Below are 16598 nucleotides of genomic sequence, written 5' to 3'. Positions count from 1 at the left end.
AAGGGGGTTCACAGATTCATGTAAATAAAGTTCAGTATTTGTGCAATGAAGTTCTGCAACTTCCTAAAATACTTTGAGGGGAATTAATCATAGACCAGTATTTTACACCGTTTTATGATAGCCCCTGCAATGCAATAGGATGCAGCTAATTCATAGCGAGTTACAGACATAGTTATACATTAGGTGCATCCTCCAGCATTCTGTGCACCTAAACTGAAATCAACAGCAGCTCCGAAATGCTGTAGATTTCAGTCTTCTTTTATACCAGAAAATTGGCAAAAAAAAGATAAATGTGCTGGGGCTGCTGGCCCTGCCCCCTTTTAGGAGAGTGGCTAAGGTGGCATAGATTTAGGTGCAATGGCGTTGGACATAATCAGATCAGGACAGGTTTCTAGTTTATAGACTTAAAGGGGTTTTCCAGGCTCCTGATATTGATGGCTTATCCTCAGGATAGGTCACTACTATCTGATCGGTGAGGGTCTGACATCCCGCATTCCCGGCGATCAGCTGTTCCCTGCAGCCTCCTACCCAGCTCCATTCAAAGTGTAGTGACATACCGGTTTACTGCAGATCAGCTCCCACTGAACTGAATAAGAGCTGATCTGCAGTAACCCGGCATAGCCTATACACCTTGAATGGAGCTGTGCTTCTTGTTCCACTCAAAGTGTTAGCTCCAGAGCCGGAGGCTGCAGGGAATGGCTAATCGTGGGAGTGCAGGGTGTTAGACTCTCACCGATTGGATATTAATGACCTATCCTGAGGATGGGTTATCAGCATCAGGAACCTGGAAAACCCCCTTTTAAGATTTCCACCAGTAAGCAGAGATCTTAAAATTGAGCATAAGCAAAACTGAACAACAAAGTCCGTGTACAAATGTTAATGATCAGCTCACTGCTCCTGTAGTTGGTAGATCATGCTTCTGTGAACGGGTAAGACAATCTAATAAAATAACAAAGACTACAAATCCAGCACCAGATCCAGCTTTTCAATAACAATTATTACTGTCACCATTAAAATCCAATGTACAGCACAGAGACCCCAGCAGTAGGTCTACGTGTTTCAGACTATAACACGTCCTTACTCATGACCATAAGTAGGGACATGTTATAGTCTGAAACGCGTAGACCTGCTGCTGGGGTCTCTGTGCTGTACTTTGGATTTTAACATTAGAACTAATAAATCTGAAGATCTGGATTTCTATTCTTTGCTACAAAGTCCATTATATTACATAAAACATAAAATAATTTAAAATGATCAACTGGGCCTACACAGCCCTAGTGATTACACGTCACAGCACACTGTAACTCCCCAGGCTACTCCCTGCAGTAATTGCTGAGGCAGACAATCATTTATCTGAAGCTAATGAAAGTGGTACATACGTCACTTGGCGTGAACATTCACCCACATGTGCAAGTCCCTAGAGCTGGAGGGAATGGGTTCAACACATAATATAAATAACTCATTGTCCTCCTACGTTAAGTGAGATACTTGTAAACTTCAAACCCTTGCATTTAGGAATGAGGTCTCCATTATCTTACAGCTCGTGGTTCTGCAAAACTGATATTGCAGGCGGAGAATCTGGTGCCAACGGATCCATCCCACATATCACGAGACAGGAGTACAGACTGCAGGGCACGAGAGTACGCTGCCGGTGAAAAATACAAGAATACAGTTTAAATAAACGAGGAATAAGGTTATGACAGACAACGGAATAACATATCCACCCATCCATGCTCTTTAAAGGGTTTGTGTGCATACATTTTCTTTTGCAATATACCTTATTGGGGCATTTTGAGGTAAAGAGGGCTTGACATTAGGCAAACTAGGTAAACTACACATATATACTGAAATCAATGCCCTGTAAATTTCAGTTAGATACTGTGTAGCTTCGAGAAAGGAGCTTCCTGATCTGTAGGATTCCCACAATTAACTAGACAGCTTCATACCTAGCAAAAGAGAAGAGGCTATCTAACCACATCATCCCTTGCTCCATGTCAGGTCGGCCTATGCCAGAAACGTGGGTTATTAGTGACCAAGACAGCAGAGTGCTACAGTTTCCTAGAACATAAACCAGATGTGTTCACCAGACCCTTCTCCAAATGTATGTAGTGAGGAGGAACCACTATGCTCCTTCTGGTTTGTATCATGGGCACAACCACTAAGCTTCACAGGCCAACTACTGCTGACCAGCTATACAGACAATCAGATACTTAAAGGGGTTATCCCATGATTATTGTAAAAAATTATAATCAGGCATCATATAGTACATGTCAATCTCTTTCTAACAAAGCTAGAACCAGCCCTGTACCTCACATTGGTCCAGAGATCCCCCATTCATTGCTCTACTAGATTTATATCAAGATGACCGCTCAAGGGGAGTGTCTTTTCTGCTGGAACTAAGCGGACGTGTCCATGTTCTCCCAATCACATCTCAGGAGGCAGTTGAGGGATGAAACTGAGCATGTGCGGCCATCTCAGTGGGGAAGGAAATTTGGATCCAAATTATGCCCTATGAACAAGGTCTGGGCACCAGTCGGAAGTGCTGTCCTGAGCACGCTGGAAGTAGGCATGAACCATTGGTCATGCACTCCTGATTAACCTGTCCGTCCCAAAGGCAGATTTTAATTAGTGCAAACAAAGTTGTAGCCTGCTCTCCCTGTATTTATTGGAGGCTATTTGACACCAAGACTGGCCTCAGCATACATGTGGAACCTGCATTCCCTGAACACAATGAAAGCCAGTGTGGCACCAAAAATGGTATAATATAGTGTGGGCACAGCATGCATGTGGAACCCGCATTCCCTGAATTTAATGGAGGCTGGTATGGCACCATTGAAGGTAGTATTTGGTGTTAGGTTCCTGTCCTAAAGAGATCGCCTTGACGCTGGCAGACAGGTACAAATAATTTTATACAAAAAAGTATTTTCCAAGAATCTCACATTTATAACCTAGTATTAGCATTAGTACATTTTCTAGCGAGTATGGCACAATAGTATTTTCTTCATTATGTGTGTTTGCAGAGTGCTGTTGCATTTTGTTTTTTGCTTTTGTGCTTCCAGCCTGGGATGTACTAGCTAATCCCCAATTTTTTTTTGCTTTGCAGTCTGCATTGGAGGTGTGACTGACTCCATTGGTTGCGCACTTGATTAACCTGTCCGTCCCATAGGTCGATTTTAATTAGTATGAAGCTGTAAGCCTGCTCTCCCCGCATTTATTGGAGGCCATTTGGCATCAGGAGAGGGGGAATACAGAGTGGGCTCAGCATACATGTAGAGCCTGCATTCCCTGAACACAATGGAAGCCCTTGTGGCACCAAAAGTAGTATAATATAGTGTGGGATCAGCATGCATGTGGAACCTGCATTCCCTAAATTTAATGGAGGCCGGTATGGCACCAGTGGAGGTAGTATTTGGTGTTAAGGTGATATCTTTGGGATAGGAACCTATCGTTGGCGGACAGGTACAAATAGTTATGTACAAAATGTATTTGCCAAGAATCTCACATTTATAATGTAGCATTAGCATTTTACATTATAAGGAGTTATGCACTATTGTGTTTGTTTAATTATTTGTGTTTGCAGAGCACTGTTGCTTTGTTTGTTTTTTGCTTGAACCTTAAAGGCTATGGAAACCTTTGGGGCAATTTGGTTTTCTGATTGCATTTCACTCATTTTGGGCTAAAAATAATTTTTATATTGGTCTTTATTATAAACATTCTGCGATTTTTGAGATACAAGGGTAAAAAAAAAATTACGTAGTAGAAAAGTTACAGCCAGCTCACCTTCTTATCCTGTATGACGGTGCACGGGGCGGACTCAAGCCAGTCCTCAGAAGTAATGCACAAGATAGAAAGAAAGCTCCAGCACCAGAATGGACGTAGTGAAAAATCCCGGGTTTTTTTTCGTCACCAAGATACAGGTGGATACAGCAAACAGTGACACTGGCTCCCACTTTATCCCCAAGATCTACGCGTTTCGAACGATAGTGTTCTTAGTCATGATCATGACTAAGAACACTATTGTTCGAAACGTGTAGATCTTGGGGATAAAGTGGGAGCCAGTGTCACTGTTTGCTGTATCCACCTGTATCTTGGTGACGAATAAAGACCGGGATTTTTCACTACGTCCATTCTGGTGCTGGAGCTTTCTTTCTATATTGTAAAAAAAAATTAGTCTATTTGCAGAGTATCACTTCTCAGTCCTATCAACTGACGGCTCATGTGAAGACTTCTCTGATCTCCCGATCAGATGTTTTGAGAAGGCAGTGGCTCTCCTGTGAGTGCCGCTGCCTTCTCGCAACTTACCATCACAGCCCCATACATTGTATAGCGGTTGTGCTTGGTATTGGAGCTCAGCACAATTCACTTGAATGGGGCTGAGCTGCTCCTAGCCCACATGATCGATAAACGTGTCGTCACTTTGCCTAGGAAAAGCAGGCATTCTCAAACAGCTGATCGTCAGGGGTCCTGGGTGTTGGAACACCATCGATCAGATACTGATGACATTTCTTGAGGAGAGGTCATCAGTAGAAAAAAATAATAATCTTGGAAAACCCCTTTAAGGCTACTTTCACACTAGCGTTTTTTGCGGATCCGTCATGGATCTGCAAAAAACTTATGTTACAATAATACAACCGCATGCATCAGTCATGAACGGATCCGGTTGTAAAATGTCTTCTATAGCCATGATGGATCCGTCTTGAACACCATTGAAAGTCAGTGGGGGACGGATCCGTTTTCTATTGTGCCAGATTGTGTCAGAGAAAACGGATCCGTCCCTATTGACTTATATTGTGTGCCAGGACGGATCAGTTTGGCTCCGCTTCGCCAGGTGGACAGCAAAACGCTGCAGGCAGCGTTTTGGTGTCCGCCTCCAGAGCGGAATGGAGACTGAACTGAGGCAAACTGATGCATTCTGAGCGGATCCTTTTCCATTCATAATGCATTAGGGCAAAACTGATCCGTTTTGGACCGCTTCTGAGAGCCCATGACGGATCTCAGAAACGGAAAGCCAAAACGCTAGTGTGAAAGTAGCCTAAGGCATATTCTTATCGGTTTGATAAGAGTTTAATTATATATTAGTATGACGTCAGAAAATCAGAGATAAAACTTCACAGAAGCAGTCAGCTGACAGAATTCAGGAGCGACACTCTGCAAATAAACTTTTTTTTTTTTTTTTTTTTTTAACCCTTGGATCTCAAAAACAGCTGGACTTTTTAACAAAGATCAATAAAAAAAAACTTTTAGCCCAAAATGAGTAAAATGCAATCATAAAAATTTGCCCCAAAAGAGTCTATAGCCTTTAAAGGAAATAGTGCATACTACATGTTCACATTTATATACAATTACTTGCTAATGCTGCCATCACGCATTGTATATCCATCCCTTCCCATGACGTACCTTTAGGGTTATTATAGAAAATGCAGTTGTTTGCACAGGTGTCTGGGTGAGAGTCCCAGAAGTCTGTACCACAGCAGCACAGAGGAGGCAAAGCAATGTTGTGTAACAACATCTTGTCTTTCATCTGGGCTCGTAAAGCTTCTACATAGCTGGAAAAAAATGGGAGTGCAATGAGACCAGAAAGCCAACAGACACAGATAACTGAGAGAACAGCAGCAGCGTGCACAGCCAGTTTGTATTCTAAATTAAAGAGACTATTCTGCAGGGGAAGGCGGCCTTCACACAAAGCAGATTTTGTTGCAGAAAATCAACTCCATTCCCGAGACATGGAGAAATCCATGTGCTTCCCGCCAAAACAACCGGATTGAGATGAATGGAACTGATTTTGAGTCGCAATTTGCCACGTGTGAAGACTCCCTAAGGGAGTGTGATGCTTTCATCAGGGAGTAAATTGCCAATTACTATAGCAAATCCAGATATTTACTATAATTAAATTCATATAGTATCTATAAACCACAATGAAATCTACTTCCAAAACACCAAATAACAGGACCCGAACAGTAAACAAAGGAGAGGCCGACTGAAAGGGTACTGGGAGTTAACCATAAACGCGTACCCAATAACTACTGACAGATGCCCTGCAGAGCAATGGTTTATAGATTTATATCACGAAGCCCATCCTGGGACTTACCGCTTGGATTGTTTGGTTTTCTGAGCCTTCTCCCTTTGCTCTTCAGTGATCGCTCCTTTCAGAGTCTCCTCGAGCTCACATGATAGTCTCTGGATACTGGGATGACCAGATAAGCGCAGTCGGCGTTCCTCCATTAGGCGCTCAGTTTCCCTTTCTCTCTTAATTCTGATTGCAGAAAATATTAGAGTGACAATGTGCACATTGTCAATGATAAATATTAAGGACTGCTTTAATAAAGGATGTTGGGGCATACTATGGATGGTAAAAGCTTATATACAGGCTGTCTAGGCGTGCCCCAGGAGCTCAGGCTGTTCTCTAAGGCTAGTTTCACATCTGAGACATGGAGATCCAGATAATGCCAGGAATTGGCCGGACACAAACCGCAGCATGCAGCAGTTTCTGTCCACCCAATTCTTGGCATTTTTGCCATATTGCGGCCGGTTCTCCTTCTGACCCAATTATAGAAACATAGAATGTGTCGGCAGATAAGAACCATTTGGCCCATCTAGTCTGCCCAATATACTGAATACTATGGATAGCCCCTGGCCCTATCTTATATGACGGATGGCCTTATGCCTATCCCATGCATGCTTAAACTCCTCCACTGTATTTGCAGCTACCACTTCTGCAGGAAGGCTATTCCATGCATCCACTACTCTCTCAGTAAAGTAATACTTCCTGATATTACTTTTAAACCTTTGCCCCTCTAATTTAAAACTATGTCCTCTTGTAGCAGTTTTTCTTCTTTTAAAAATTCTCTCCTCTTTTACCTTGTTGATTCCCTTTATGTATAGTTAAAGGGGTTGTCCGGGTTCAGAGCCGATCCCCAACATACCCTTATTTTCACCCAGGCAGCCCCCCTGAGGCTAGCATTGGAGCATCTCATGCTCCGATGCGCTCCCTTGCCCTGTGCTAGATTGCGCAGGGCACAGGCTCTGTTTATCATAACACACTGCCGGGCGGAAGCTTCCGCCCGGCAGTGTGTTCGGAGACGGCGGGCTTTAGCGCTGCCCTAGCAGTTTTTTACTGGCTAGGGCAGTGCTAACACCTGCCCATCAGTGCCGCTTCCTGGCAGCCCCATGGAGAGCCCGGTATGACACCGGAACTCCTAAAAGTGCCTTTGCGATTTAGCGCAGGGCAAAGGAGAGCATCGGAGCATGAACTGCTCCGATGCTCAAGTCGGGGGGCTGCCTGGGTGAAAATGGAGGTATGTCCGGGTTCAGCTCTGAACCCGGACAACCCCTTTAATGGGGCCAGCGGGCATTCCGGTCAGTTGCATCCGGCAGTGCTGGATCTGGAGAACTGCGACAGACTGTTTGGCAGATGTTAAAGTAGCCCATCTTTATACAAACTATTGGTTGACTTAGTTCGACACAGGATTCTACACCAGCATTGTGGTTCAATTTTGGTGCAAAATTATGCATATTAGGCCAAGTCCATTCCCAGTGAAGCCATGCTCCCCTTTTTGGGCAGGGAACAGTTAAATCAAAATCCAGAATTAGCAGTGCAAGCCAAAATCTAGGAACACCAACATTAATAAATGTGGCCTATTCTGCAGGTTAGTCAGGACAACAGCTGAATTGACTTTATAGTGACAACTTCTAAGCCTCAGAAACATGCTTAGCGCGGTTGTCACTTTCATTCTCCCACTCCGTAGCTGAAACGCAGAACACTCAAACTCAGCAAGGACTGGCAGAGCCCAGGAGTAAGCTTCTGCCAGGGTAAAGTCCACATGAAGACTGAGCTTCGTCATTAGTCCCCTTAAATGAAGGATTCAGAATCATACATTTAAAAAAAAAATGAGTACGCAAAACCTAAAGCGGTTTACTGCAGCACGGGTAAATATGAATGGCGGCTGCTGGTTTTGGCATCGTCCCATCACTCCTTACTTGGATATTTTCCTCTCGTGTTCCTTCTGCCTACGGGTTTCTTTCACCTGCTCCCGTTCTATGTCCATAAAAAGTCTTCTGTACATGAGGTACTGGTTTTGCCTCTAGAAAAAAATAAAATAAAAATTGTTTATTGATCCAAGATATAATGCAGAAATCAGCAGACCCAAATTCATCACAGCTGAGGGTTTGTTACAAATGAAGTGCCCCATGCAGAAAAACAATCCATGGCATTAGTTGCCATTTCAGCATTTCTGTACCACAGACAACGGATGGCCAGGTATATGGGAACACAGCCTTTCATATGTGTCCGGTCTCTGAGCCTCCAGACTGATGTCCTGTAATATATCAGGACAGAAGGGAGATTTGGACTGATTGCCTACACTGAATGTGACCCCCAGTTATGGGACATATCTGCATGGAGAAAAGCAGAGATGTATGTGTGGGAGAAAACCTAGGCCAGCGATGCTCAACCTGCGGCCCTCTAGCTGTTGTAAAACTACAACTTCCACCATGCCCTGCTGTAGGCTGTCTGCGCATGCTGGGAGTCGTGGTTTTGCAACAGCTGGAGGGCCGCAAGTTGTGCATCCCTGGCCTAGGCAAACCCAATTGAAAGTGTCAGAACTTGGTGTTGGTTATCATCCAGCTTTCCCAAAACAGTTATAACCACATTGACAGAGGAGAAAGCTACTGCAGAAGTGGAAGGGATCACGTATGAGGGATCACGTATTCTTTGTGCGACAACATCCCTCCTTTGTAACATTTCACATGATACCTGCGCATGGATGAGGGTCTTCAGTAGATGGAACGATACTTGTTACTCGCCGGCACATGTAGTCACTTCTCCCAATTCCTGAGTGCCACAAATGTTATCACTCCAAGCAGTACACTCATAATTATATAGCACTCAGTATTCAAAGTGACACTGCCAGAGGCTATTATATAACCGGGTGTACTTTCACACTAATCATTTCCTCTAATTATAGGAGGCGGCCTTCTATTTACTGTGTAAAGGTTATGAACACAAGTGTGGAGCACAGGCAGGGAATTACAGGGTGGCATCACCTAGGCTGGGAGGGAAACAAACTACAGAGAATAGTCATGGATGAAAATATACCATAAGGCACTGCAGGCGTGCCACCATACTGAAGGTCATCAAGACGAGAAAAGCCTCTCCAATGCACACTAGGATTTTTTGAAGTCTTGAGGTTAAAGGGGTTCTCCGAGATTTTTATCCTGATGGATAGGTCATCAGTATCTCATCGGTGGGGGTGGGGGTCTGCCAACCAGCTGTTTGAGAAGACACCGGGGCTCCTGTGAGTGCCGTGGCATTTTTGCGGCTTTTACTAGAGCAGTGACGACGGGTTCATTGGTCACATGGCCTAGGCTCAGCCCGAAGTGAATGGGACTGTGTGCGATACCAAGTACCGATGCTATACAATGTACGGCGCTGTGCTTAGTAAGCTGCGAGAAAGCATCAGTGCTCACAGGAGCGCAGTGCCTTCTCAAACAGCTGATCGGTGGGGGTCCTAGATGTCAGACCCCCACTGATCAGATACTGATGACCTATCCCAGAGGATAGGTCATCAGTATAAAAATCTCAGAAAACCCTTTTGAAGGGTTGTCTCACTTCAGTTAATGGCATTTATCATGTAGAGAAAGTTAATACACGGCACTTGCTAATGTACTGTGTTCGCCTTTACGTTATATTCATTGATGGGACAGTACTAACGCACTTTACTTTTTCTATTATCCACTTGGATGTTATTGTACTTTGATCCCCTCAATTTCATCTATACCAGGCATGTCCAAACCGTGGCCCTCCAGCTGTTGCAAAACTACAACTCCCAGCATGCCTGGATAGCTTACAGCTATTAGGGCATGCTGGGAGTTGTAGTTTTGCAACAGCTGGAGGGCCGCAGTTTGGACATGCCTGATCTATACCTACTCAGCAATTGTAGGTTATATTATGCTCCTATTTGTCTGCATTGGGGTTGTCCCTCACTAGATTTATTTTCCCTACTGGAGTGTGGATTCCTCCAATTTTAAACTCTTCATGCACTTTAGAAATATTCAATAAAGAAGTCACCTTATTTTTTGATTCATGTCACAATTTTACACCTTGTCCTAAAGTGAGGTACAAGATACAACGGTGTATATAAAATATATAAAAAAATAAATAAAATAAATTACACAATTCTTAACCACTTCAGCCCCGCTAGCTAAAACCCCCTTCATGACCAGAGCACTTTTTACACTTCGGCACTACACTACTTTCACCGTTTATCGCTCGGTCATGCAACTTACCACCCAAATTAATTTTACCTCCTTTTCTTCTCACTAATAGAGCTTTCAATTGGTGGTATTTCATTGCTGCTGACATTTTTACTTTTATTGTTATTAATCGAAATGTAACGATTTTTTTGCAAAAAAATGACATTTTTCACTTTCAGCTGTAAAATTTTGCAAAAAAAACGACATCCATATATAAATTTTTCGCTAAATTTATTGTTCTACATGTCTTTGATAAAAAAAAAAATTGGTTTGGGTAAAAGTTATAGCGTTTACAAACTATGGTACAAAAATGTGAATTTCCGCTTTTTGAAGCAGCTCTGACTTTCTCAGCACCTGTCATGTTTCCTGAGGTTCTACAATGCCCAAACAGTAGAAAAACACCAAAAATGACCCCATTTCGGAAAGTAGACACCCTAAGGTATTCGCTGATGGGCATAGTGAGTTCATAGAACTTTTTATTTTTTGTCACAAGTTAGCGGAAAATGATGATTTTTATTTTAATTTTTTTTTTTCTTACAAAGTCTCATATTCCACTAACTTGCGACAAAAAATAAAAAATTCTAGGAACTCGCCAGGCCCCTCACGGAATACCTTGGGGTGTCTTCTTTCCAAAATGGGGTCACTTGTGGGGTAGTTATACTGCCCTGGCAATTTAGGGGCCCAAATGTGTGAGAAGTACTTTGCAATCAAAATGTGTAAAAAATGGCCTGCGAAATCCGAAAGGTGCACTTTGGAATATGTGCCCCTTTGCCCACCTTGGCTGCAAAAAAGTGTCACACATGTGGTATCGCCGTACTCAGGAGAAGTTGGGGGATGGGTTTTGGGGTGTCATTTTACATATACCCATGCTGGGTGAGAAAAATATCTTGGTCAAATGCCAACTTTGTATAAAAAAAATTGAAAAGTTGTCTTTTGCCAAGATATTTCTCTCACCAGCATGGGTATATGTAAAATGACACCCCAAAATACATTCCCCAACTTCTCCTGAGTACGGCGATACCAGATGTGTGACACTTTTGCAGCCAAGGTGGGCAAAGGGGCACATATTCCAAAGTGCACCTTTCGGATTTCGCAGGCCATTTTTTACACATTTTGATTGCAAAGTACTTCTCACACATTTGGGCCCCTAAATTGCCAGGGCAGTATAACTACCCCACAAGTGACCCCATTTTGGAAAGAAGACACCCCAAGGTATTCCGTGAGGGGCATGGCGAGTTCCTAGAATTTTATATTTTTTGTCGCAAGTTAGTGGAATATGAGACTTTGTAAGGAAAAAAGAAAAATCATCATTTTCCGCTAACTTGTGACAAAAAATAAAAAATTCTAGGAACTCGCCGTGCCCCTCACGGAATACCTTGGGGTGTCTTCTTTCCAAAATGGGGTCACTTGTGGCGTAGTTATACTGCCCTGGCAATTTAGGGGCCCAAATGTGTGAGAGTTACCTTGCAATCAAAATCTGTAAAAAATGGCCTGTGAAATCCGAAAGGTGCTCTTTGGAATGTGTGCCCCTTTGCCCACCTTGGCTGCAAAAAAGTGTCACACATCTGGTATCGCCGTACTCAGGAGAAGTTGGGGAATGTGTTTTGGGGTGTCATTTTACATATAACCATGCTGGGTGAGAGAAATATCTTGGCAAAAGATAACTTTTCCCATTTTTTTTATACAAAGTTGGCATTTGACCAAGATATTTTTCTCACCCAGCATGGGTATATGTAAAATGACACCCCAAAACACATTGCCCAACTTCTCCTGAGTATGGCGATACCAGATGTGTGACACTTTTTTGCAGCCTAGATGCGCAAAGGTGCCCAAATTCCTTTTAGGAGGGATTTTTTAGACATTTGGATCCCAGACTTCTTCTCACACTTTCGGGCCCCTAAAAAGCCAGGGCAGTATAAATACCCCACATGTGACCCCACTTTTTGAAAGAAGACACCCCAAGGTATTTAATGAGGGGCATGGGGAGTTCATAGAAATTTTTTTTTTTTTTTGCATAAGTTAGCGGAAATTGATTTTTTTTTGTTTTTTTCTCACAAAGTCTCACTTTCCGCTAACTTAGGACAAAAATTTCAATCTTTCATGGACTCAATATGCCCCTCACGGAATACCTTGGGGTGTCTTCTTTCCGAAATGGGGTCACATGTGGGGTATTTATACTGCCCTGGCTTTTTAGGGGCCCTAAAGCGTGAGAAGAAGTCTGGAATATAAATGTCTAAAAATGTTTACGCATTTGGATTCCGTGAGGGGTATGGTGAGTTCATGTGAGATTTTATTTTTTGACACAAGTTAGTGGAATATGAGACTTTGTAAGAAAAAACAAACGAAAAAAATATATATATTTCCGCTAACTTGGGCCAAAAAAATGTCTGAATGGAGCCTTACAGGGAGGGGGGGGGGGGGGGGTGATCAATGACAGGGGGGTGATCAATGACAGGGGGGGGTGATCAATGACAGGGGGGGGTGATCAATGACAGGGGGGGGTGATCAATGACAGGGGGGGGTGATCAATGACAGGGGGGGGTGATCAATGACAGGGGGAGTGATCAATGACAGGGGGGATGATCACCCATATAGACTCCCTGATCACCCCCCTGTCATTGATCACCCCCCTGGTAAGAAAAAACACATGCGGACGTCTGAATGGAGCCTTACAGGGGGGTGATCAATGACAGGGGGTGATCAGGGTGATCACCCCCCTGTCATTGATCACCCCCCCGTAAGGCTCCATTCAGACGTCCGTATGATTTTTACGGATCCATGGATACATGGATCGGATCCGCAAAACACATGCGGACGTCTGAATGGAGCCTGACAGGGGGGTGATCAATGACAGGGGGTGATCAGGGTGATCACCCCCCTGTCATTGATCACCCCCCTGGTAAGGCTCCATTCAGACGTCCGTATGATTTTTACGGATCCACTGATACATGGATCGGATCCGCAAAACACATGCGGACGTCTGAATGGAGCCTTACAGGGGGGTGATCAAGGTGATCACCCCCCTGTCATTGATCACCCCCCTGGTAAGGCTCCATTCAGACGTCCGTATGATTTTTACTGATCCACTGATACATGGATCGGATCCGCAAAACACATGCGGACGTCTGAATGGAGCCTTACAGGGGGGTGATCAAGGTGATCACCCCCCTGTCATTGATCACCCCCCTGGTAAGGCTCCATTCAGACGTCCGTATGATTTTTACGGATCCACTGATACATGGATCGGATCCGCAAAACACATGCGGACGTCTGAATGGAGCCTTACAGGGGGGTGATCAATGACAGGGGGTGATCAGGGAGTGTATATGGGTGATCACCCGCCTGTCATTGATCACCCCCCTGTAAGGCTCCATTCAGACGTCCGCATGTGTTTTGCGGATCCGATCCATGTATCCATGGATCTGTAAAAATCATACGGACATCTGAACGGAGCCTGACAGGGGGGTGATCAATGACAGGGGGGTGATCAGGGAGTTTATATGGGGTGATCATGGGTTTATAAGGGGTTAATAAGTGACCGGGGGGTGGGTGTGTGTGTGTGTGTGTGTGTGTGTGTGTGTGTGTGTGTGTGTGTGTGTGTGTGTGTAGTGTAGTGTGGTGTTTGGTGCGACTGTACTGAGCTGCCTGTGTCCTCTGGTGGTCGATCCTAACAAAAGGGACCACCAGAGGACCAGGTAGCAGGTATATTAGACGCTGTTATCAAAACAGCGTCTAATATACATGTTAGGGGTTAAAAAATTCTGATCTCCAGCCTGCCAGCGAGCGATCGCCGCTGGCAGGCTGGAGATCCACTCGCTTACCTTCTTTTCCTGTGAGCGCGCGCGCCTGTGTGCGCGCGTTCACAGGAAATCCCGGCCCTCGCGAGATGACGCGTATATGCGTCGTCGTGCGCAGGGCTGCCGCCTCCGGACCGCACATCTGCGTTAGGCGGTCCGGAGGCGGTTAAAAGGGGTTGTCCAGTCCTTTACTCCTGCACAAGTGCATTGCATTGAAAGAAACACATTTCCAGTTGCAGAAATTTCTGCAACAAATCTGCAGTGTGTGAATGTACTTCTAGGCCACATGAAATGGAAGTATATTTTATGTAGATTTGCACATGGATTCTGCAGCATTTGTAGAATGACTCCATTGTAAAATCTGCATGTTACATACCCTAGATTTCACCAATTGCACTGCAAAGCAGGGCTATGGAGTCTGAGTTGAAGCTAGTTTTGGTTGGAGTCAGAAATCTTAATTATAAATATATTTATATTCTATAAAGTGATGCAGGGTGTTCTAGTGATGATAGAAAATCAGTTATCTCATCCCCTGTGTTCTCCCCTGTCCTTATACTATAAATAATGATAAGCAGGGTGTTCTAGTGGTGATAGAAAATCAGTTCTCCCATCTCCTGTCCTTATACTATAAACAATGATATGCAGGGTGTTCTAGTGGTGATAGAAAATCAGTTCTCCCCTCTCCTGACCTTATACTATAAATAGCGATAAGCAGGGTGCTCTAGTTGTAATGCACAGTTCTCACCTCTCCTGTCCTTATACTATAAACAATGATATGCAGGGTGTTTTAGTGGTGATAGAAAATCAGTTCTCACCTCTGCTGTGTTCTCCCTTGTCCTTATATTATGAATGATGCAAGGTGTTCTAATGGTGATAGATAATCAGTTACAATTTCTTCTGTGTTCTCCCCTGTCTTTATACTATAAACTAGAAGAAGGACCCGGCTTCGCATGGGTATATTTCATCCATTTCATTTAATGTGTGTGTGTGTCGTTAAAAGATATCAACAGTATTCACTATAACAGTGACATCTACAGTGCCTAGCCCCCTTAACAGTGACCTCCACAGCTCCCGACCCTTTAACACTGACCCCCCACAGTGCCCCGCCTCCTTAAAATGGGACCTCCACAGCAGCCCACCCCCTTAACTTTGACCTTCACAGCAGCTTGCCCCTTTAACAGTGAGTTCCACAGCACCCCACTCCCTTGACAGTGACCTCCACAGGGACCCGCCCCCTTAACGGTGACCTCTACAGCACCCGCTCCTTAACACTGACCATAGGTTACAGTCCCCTTAACTGTGACTTCCACCATTCCCGATCCCCTTAACAGAGACCTCCACAGCGACTGCTCCAGTACCCCGCTCCCTTAACAGTGACCACCACTGTACCCCGCTCCCTTAACAGTAACCTCACAGTTCCCTGCTGCCTTAACAGTGACCTTACAGTACCCTGCTGCCCCTTTAATAGTGGCCTTCACAGTCCCTCCCCCTCCCTTAAGTGACCTCCACAGTGCCTGCCCTTTTCACAGTGACCTCCACAGAGGCCTGCCGCCTTAACAGTACCATCCACAGCTCCCCCTCCCCTTTAACAGTGACCTCCACAGCGGCTGCCCCTTTATTAGTGACCGCCACAGTACCAAGTCTCCTTAACAGTGATTTCCACAACCCCCCCTTAACGGTGACCTCAGAACTCTGTTCCCTTAAAATGTGACCTGCACAACACCCGCCCCTTAATAATGACCTCTACAGCACCACACCATCTAACACCGACCTCCATAGCGGACCGTCCCCTTAACTGTGACCTCCACCATTCCCTGCCCCCTTAACAGAGACCTCCAGAGCATCTGGCCCCTTTAACAGTGCCCTCCACAGCTGTCGCCCCTTTATTAGTGACCTCCACAGTACCCCCATCTCCTTAACCGTGATTTCCACAACACCACGCCCCCTTAATAGTGACCTTTACAGCAATCTGCCCCTTAACACTGACCTCCATAGCAGACTGTCCCCTTAACTGTGACCTCGACACCAGCTTGCCCCCTTAACTGTGACGTCCACAGCACTCCGCTTCCTTAACAGTGTCATCCACAGCACCCTGCCCCTTTAAAGGTGACCTACAGCATTGAAGAAAAAGGGCTGGGTTGTTATGGAAACCTGGTTTAAAACTGTGTGTATGTGGAGACTAAGGGCCTGTGAGCTTCTATTGGCTGATAAGGGTCATGTAACTGTGCGTATGGCAGTTGGGATATGAGGAGAAAGACCTGCAGTCTTCTATTGGCTATGTAGGTCAAGTGATGGTACCATATTTCGTGATGGTAAATGCGACAGTGCGGATTCCTTTAGCGGACATACATACATTCAGCTTTATATATTACCGTAGATAAACATAAGCAGGGTGTGATAATCATTTATTCCCAGACAACCCTTTCATGGCAAGCACTGAACTTTTTACATGTTTCTTGTATTCCCATTTAGACGTGCACATGATTAAATGCACAGCATATTGCATATTTTCTTACAAGACTTTCAAAAATGTCAGGAATTTCAGAAATT

At 44.5% G+C, this 16598-nt stretch overlaps 1 protein-coding gene across 1 annotated transcript in view; it reads right to left on the bottom strand.

The window, feature by feature from the left end:
* Window positions 1–1160: 1160 nt before the first annotated feature.
* The window catches only part of CCDC15 (coiled-coil domain containing 15), a 52321-nt gene continuing 36883 nt past the window's right edge, over window positions 1161–16598 (bottom strand). The window contains exons 7-10 of the mRNA XM_044278301.1: window positions 7978–8081; window positions 6089–6253; window positions 5398–5546; window positions 1161–1645 (exon numbers count right to left, since the gene is read on the bottom strand). Coding sequence (XP_044134236.1) covers window positions 1530–1645; window positions 5398–5546; window positions 6089–6253; window positions 7978–8081 — 534 coding nt within the window. The 3' untranslated portion in view covers window positions 1161–1529. The remainder of the gene's footprint in view (window positions 1646–5397; window positions 5547–6088; window positions 6254–7977; window positions 8082–16598) is intronic.

This window comes from Bufo gargarizans, chromosome 2 (genome assembly GCF_014858855.1).
Source record: "Bufo gargarizans isolate SCDJY-AF-19 chromosome 2, ASM1485885v1, whole genome shotgun sequence".
In the NCBI taxonomy this organism is placed as follows: Eukaryota; Metazoa; Chordata; class Amphibia; order Anura; family Bufonidae; genus Bufo; species Bufo gargarizans.
This window is presented reverse-complemented; position numbering and strand designations above follow the sequence as displayed.